We start from the raw sequence: 6,134 nt of genomic DNA, 5'->3' as shown, positions 1-6,134 counted from the left end.
AAAGAGTTTCAAAGATTCCTTCTCTAATATAACAATGGCCCTATGTTTGATGTTATATACCATTACATTGATCATTTTCTAGTTCGCTGATAACAAATAGTTCACATAATAAGCTATTATAAACTCTGATATTGTTTTAATTATGACGTGAAAGCCCATTTTCATGCAAGAAGATTAAAAGCACTATACTGTCTTTATTTCTATACTGAATGTGCAGGTTGATACTCTGGTTATATTTGCATAATAAGACAATGCTAACATTACCACGAACGGATAGTGATTTAGTGGACGGCAACCTTAAAAGAGATATCAAACACACTAGGAACAAACATATGCTTCACCGGTTTCGGTTTAGGCGACCATTGTTGGTCAGACATGTCTTCTCACAAACAATTTTTTTTTGAAGAACCTGACTCAAAGAGCGACATTACGCTGATTGTGGAAAATCGAAAGTTACATCTCAACAAGGCGGTTTTATCATACGTGTCCCCGGTATTTGACAGGATGTTTCACGGAGACTTTGAGGAAAAAACAAAGAGCGAAATTTCACTTCCTGGAAAGGATTACGAGAAATTCGTGAAATTTTTACTGTGCGTGCATCCAGCTACCTTGGCGGAAATAACAAAACAGAATATCGACGACGTGTTGCCTCTTGCAGACGAATATCAGGTGGAACAACTCAAAGAAAACTGTGCGTCATTTTTAGAACGACAGCTGGTACAGTGCTGTGACAAAACGAAGGTGAATAACACTGACCTTATTCATTACATGATGTTGGCAGATAACTTTAGTTTAAAACAACCACTGGAGACATGTTTAGACATTGCCGCATTCCGACGATACAGTAATTTGGAAAAAATCGAAGAATTTAAACAAATAAGTGACGCGACCAAAGTAAGTCTTCTTTCGAGACGTCTTTCGTTGATCGAAACTCCAGCTATGCTCATGCACAAAGATATGACACAGCTGAAATGTACACTGTCATCAGCAGGTGAATACTTGTCCTGTGTCGAGAAACGTGTATATGATGGGTCTGTTGGTGGTTAATTGACGGTCCATGTTACAAACAGGAATATCGGTATTTGTAACGAATGTTCCTTGTCGATATGCAAACGTCCACTTATTGGTAATTTAAAAGCCATTCACGACGATCGTATTTACAGCACGCAGCTTGAAAAGGCCTTTAAAACTGATTAGGTCTTACAGGCGTCAATGCCTAGTTTAAAAGAAAAAGAAAAAGTGCTGGATGTCGGTGACTAACATTCCGAAATTACCATAACAATTAGATATTCTATTAAAAATAATACATATCGCGATGAAATACGTATCTCCGAAGGTTCTTGAGATTAAGCAACCAGGTTTATGCATGACGACCGTATAAATATAAACGCGTTTAACTCGCTAAACGCGTATAGTTATTTGCGTGTAACTTTACCTGCATTTTAGTATGCACAAGTCATGACTATGGTCGCCGATAGCTAACCGCGTATAAAATTGGAAAATTGGAAATGTCGGAGTTCGATTATTATGTCGATGTCATCTGTAAGGGTTTTATGTGTTGCCTCTCGATTAAAAAAAAAGGTGAAATAATTGGTGGCCTTCTAAATTATATCAAATATTTATTCAGAACCATGTGTAACTCGGGGTGGGGCGGAACGGGGTGGGGTGGGGTGATACGATGGTTTGGCCATTTTAAGGGGGTACTCTACACAGCTAAACAGGTTAGGTATTATATGATTTTACATATTATAATCATGCTATCCATAGTCAGTACGTACCTTTTCCACCATTAAGTAGTTACATTGTACCCACTCATACCGCTCACTCCATATTAAACAGTTTAGTCTAACCCACATTTTTACAAATGTTTGGATAAAATTAATGATGTATAAACGTGTATTGTTTTTTTTAATTAAATAATAGCTTACATAAGTTTAAAATTAATTCATTACTAGGCCTATATTGTAACAAAATGTAGGGCTTTCTATTTATACAAATGTACAAACAATACCTTACGATACATAGCTTTTTCTTTCATTGTCTCAATACTCTCGGAACACTCATGCGGTATTCATGCACGTGCAATGAGGGGATGAGGGATGGGCTTAAATGTAACTGTCGTCCCTTACTAGTAGTACCATTCAGTGCTTGTATGCTGTTCAATAATGGAAAATCAAGCCAAGAGACATAGGAAAGCGAATTTTACAGACACTGAAATAAGAGTGCTATTAGAAGAAATAAGTGTTGATCATAAAACATTGTTTATGGCCAACAACCAAACTGTCACAAACAGGTTAAAGGGGGATATTTGGAAAAGAATAACTGCAAAAATCAGTGCATGCGGCGTGGCAGAATGTACACCACAAGAGGCGAAAGAAAAATGGAGATCGTTGAAAGGGGCCGTCCTAAACAAGCAGAAAAGACAGACGAAAACGGGAGGTGGACCACCAGATAAACCAGTGCCATACGAGGACATCATCGTGACCATAATTGGAGAAAATTCAAACCTCTACACTGGAATAGAAGGTAACCATAGTTTAATTTACATTATTTTCTTGTATTGTGCAAGAAAACAAAAACAACTATTTTCTAACACATTTAAAAAGTAAAATCAAACACATTAATATTTTATTTTTAACAAAACACCATTTCATTTTATAATTTCTTTTAAATTTTATGGCAATGAATTTTATTCAATCAATACGTAATAATGATTATTACAAAAATAAATAAATATTAGGTATAATTTATTTCTTTTCAGTGCAAGGAACAGACACTTGTGAAAACCCACAAACACAAGCAGTCGAGTGCAAGAATAACACTGAAAATACGTGTGTGGTTTCCTCGGAACCCACGCCACATTTCTCAAAGGAATACCCTGAGGATTTGACATCCGTCCAAACTATCTCTGGTCCAACACCTTCATCTCTCACTTTAACACCGCTTTTAAATGTAGACACAACACTATGTCAGGACGATGATAATATAGCAGTTGCTATTGTAAATGAAAGTAAAACATTTGAAGCAAAACAATCAGCTTCACCATCACTTGACAAAATATTAATAACGAAATCAAAGGCCCAAAATAGAAAAATAAAAATAAAGTCCTTGGTGGAGAAAGGGCTAGATGATCATGAGAATGATCTCTTTGAGGAATATCTCAAAAGTGAGATAGAAAAAAACAAGGCCATGACCAATTATTTCAATAACAAAACCAAAAAGATTTTGTTAGAAATTTAAAAAAATTGAAAAAATTGAAAAGGAAGACGAGTTACATAATTAAATTTTGTAATGAAAACTGCAATAAATTCATTTAATAATAGGGATATTTATATGAATACCCTGAATGAACTAGTTTTGTAGTTCCTTATTACACCTACATTATTAATGAACAACATGCTATGAACAAGTATGGTTTTTACGTTTTACTTAGGCAAAGTTATTGTTTACGTTTATTTTGTAATTGTAATACGTAATAAAGAAAGCAAATATTTATGTTGTTTCGTGGTCACTTTATTAAGCACAAGGAAGCAAAGTAATATTCAATTAATAATGTAATGTTTATTTAACACGATGGACTTTCAGTGAAAATAATTGTTCATTAATCTCTCTCTGGCAGTTTTTCCAGCAGCAAGCCTGGCACGTTCTATCATTGGGTTGTTTACAGGTAAGACATCCTCCATGTAGGCATCTGAAGCTTGTTCATAGTCAGGTTCATCGTCACTGTCACTGTCTGTGTCTGGGACATCTAAGTTGAGCCTTCTGGCACGGTTACTTAGCATAACAAATACTGCAATAACTTTACATGCCTTGGCAGGAGTCAAACGAAGTCTGCGAAGACAGTGCCATCTCCTCTTCAAAACTCCTATGGCCCGTTCGATAGCTGTACGTGTTGAACTATGACTGAAGTTGTAGTTTCTCTCTTGACGTGTAGTGAGATTAGAAATCGGAGTTGACAACCAGTCACGCAACATATAGCAACTGTCTCCTAAGATGATTCCTCTCATAGGCTGCCTTTTGTTCTCAAAATCTTCGAATAAAGATGACTCTCGTAGTATTCTTGAATCATGTACACTTCCAGGCCATTTCGCAATACAGTTGATGAATATGAGGTCTGCGTCACACATCAGCTTTAAAACAAATATTAACTGTTTATGCATTTGAAATAATTTACAAATGCATACAAAAGATATTTCAATCATAAATCAACATAAACACTTTATAATCCAGCCAGCACATTACCATATACTTATCAACATATACCCACCCATGCACCTTACCGAAAGCTAATCCTTAAATACCTACCTACATACCTACCTACCTACATTCATACATACATACATACCTACCTATATACACATGCACATACCTACCGACCTACACACATACCTACATACCTATATACATGCATACATATTCATGAAATATATATTTATAATACATAAATCCTCTTACCTGAACATTGATGGAATGGTAGCCTTTCCTGTTAACAAATTCATGTTCATTCTGCGTAGGAGCTTGTATTTGAACTTGAGTCCCATCGATGCATCCAACCACATTTGGAAATCCACTCATGTCATAAAATTTAGTTTTTATGGCATCTTGTTTTTTTCCATTGGGTAATCGAACATGGTTTGGTACCTGACGTAGCAAGACGTCGGTGACTCTTGTCACAGTTCGGCTTACGGTTGACTGGTCAACTCCTATAAGCTCCCCACAAACGTCTTGGAAACTCCCACTGGCAAAGTATCTAAGTGTAATTAGCACTTGCAGAAGAGGGGTCAATGAACCCATCCGTTTAGATAATAGAATATCGACGCTGATGTCATCTGTGATTGCTAGAATTTCCTGTCTTCTAAATCTAAACTTGGCAAATATGACATCATCGTCAAAAACATCAAACGGATGAGTTCGGTCCCTAAATATTCTGTTTCTCCTCAGTAATCGGCGTTCTCGATAACGCTGAAGAATGACAGCAGCCATGTTGTTTTCTGACTTATACGCGGTTCAGATACTTAAACGCACAAAAAATTGTGTGTAACTTTATTCGCGTTTAAGACCTCCGGTTAGTCCTAACCGTGCTTCATGCATAGGAAATTTCAGTTTTTATACGCTGGTTAGAAATTAAACGCGGTTAAAATAGTTATACGGTCGTCATGCATACGGCCCCAGGCTGGTAGAATTGTTCAGGGGCTTGAATTAACCGGCAAACAGTCATTCCCGTCAATAAATAGGTCTAATAGCATTTTAAGAATTTCATTTATTATCAGGACTGTACTTTTATCAGCAAGCTAATGTCTAAGCTACCTATCATCAATTTAATATCCAAAACAAGAAGTTACAGCTTACAGCTTACAACTTGTACTGGCGAGACTGAAGAAATAAGAAACTATTTTATAGTGAGGAAAAGGAAAGATAGTACATGTGTCTAACGAGCTCCACAACACATGTTAAACTACGGATGTTTAATGCTGTAAATCAGGAAATGTTAATATTAGCGAATTTAGAGACGTCATACAAAACGCTATTATTACCCATAAGGCCAGAGAGAAGTGGGGAAAGAAAAAAGTCTTCCGCAAGATACGTTTGCATGGAACAGTCGCAGTACTAAGAACTAAGGTCTCACTACACAGATCACTTCCGGGTGAGAGTTCATTGATGACGGTCCACTATAGTTCCTAATTGTGACACATGTTATGGTTCACATATTCACTTCTAGGAAATGTTGAAGAATTAAAACAATATGTATGTTTAATGGTAAGCTTTCTGACTGTATTTTGCCCATGTTATTTTGTAATATTGTGCATCGACCTTTTGGGACATGGGTATATAGCGTAAAAGACAGCCAGAGTGAATCGGTTAATGAACCACCTGTTCGGACCGGTACTATAGCCAGATGCGGTCATATTGCAAAAAACAGTATCGTTAACAAATCTTCCATAAAATGATAAATATTGAAAATGGGTAATAAATAGAATAGAATATTTTCTAAATAGTCAACGACGCTACTGTTAAAGAGACCGTTGTTACGACCCGCCGGCGACAAAATGGGCCCGGCGACAAAATGGGCCGTAACAGTCTGAAAAACATTTGTCTGATTGTTTTGTTGGTGATTAACTGAACACAGAAAAATG

At 36.5% G+C, this 6,134-nt stretch overlaps 3 protein-coding genes across 3 annotated transcripts; 2 read left to right on the top strand and 1 right to left on the bottom strand.

Annotated features, from left to right (window-relative positions):
- The first annotated feature begins 363 nt into the window (after positions 1 to 363).
- On the top strand, positions 364 to 1,047 carry LOC121389428 (BTB and MATH domain-containing protein 38-like). The gene has a single exon (XM_041521059.1). The coding sequence runs from the start codon at positions 376 to 378 to the stop codon at positions 1,045 to 1,047; it is 672 nt and encodes a 223-aa protein (XP_041376993.1). The 5' UTR covers positions 364 to 375.
- A 1,118-nt stretch (positions 1,048 to 2,165) lies between these two features.
- LOC121389419 lies at positions 2,166 to 3,493 on the top strand. The gene is made up of 2 exons (XM_041521049.1): positions 2,166 to 2,526; positions 2,762 to 3,493. Exons 1-2 carry the CDS (start codon positions 2,166 to 2,168, stop codon positions 3,238 to 3,240), a joined length of 840 nt encoding a protein of 279 aa, XP_041376983.1. The 3' UTR covers positions 3,241 to 3,493.
- Positions 3,494 to 3,581: 88 nt separating this feature from the next.
- LOC121368561 (putative nuclease HARBI1) lies at positions 3,582 to 4,983 on the bottom strand. The gene is made up of 2 exons (XM_041493299.1): positions 4,456 to 4,983; positions 3,582 to 4,130 (listed from the first exon to the last, which is right to left on the bottom strand). The coding sequence occupies exons 1-2, from the start codon at positions 4,981 to 4,983 to the stop codon at positions 3,582 to 3,584; spliced, it is 1,077 nt and encodes a 358-aa protein (XP_041349233.1).
- Positions 4,984 to 6,134: the final 1,151 nt, after the last annotated feature.

This window comes from Gigantopelta aegis, chromosome 3 (genome assembly GCF_016097555.1).
Source record: "Gigantopelta aegis isolate Gae_Host chromosome 3, Gae_host_genome, whole genome shotgun sequence".
Classification (NCBI taxonomy): domain Eukaryota; kingdom Metazoa; phylum Mollusca; class Gastropoda; order Neomphalida; family Peltospiridae; genus Gigantopelta; species Gigantopelta aegis.
This window is presented reverse-complemented; position numbering and strand designations above follow the sequence as displayed.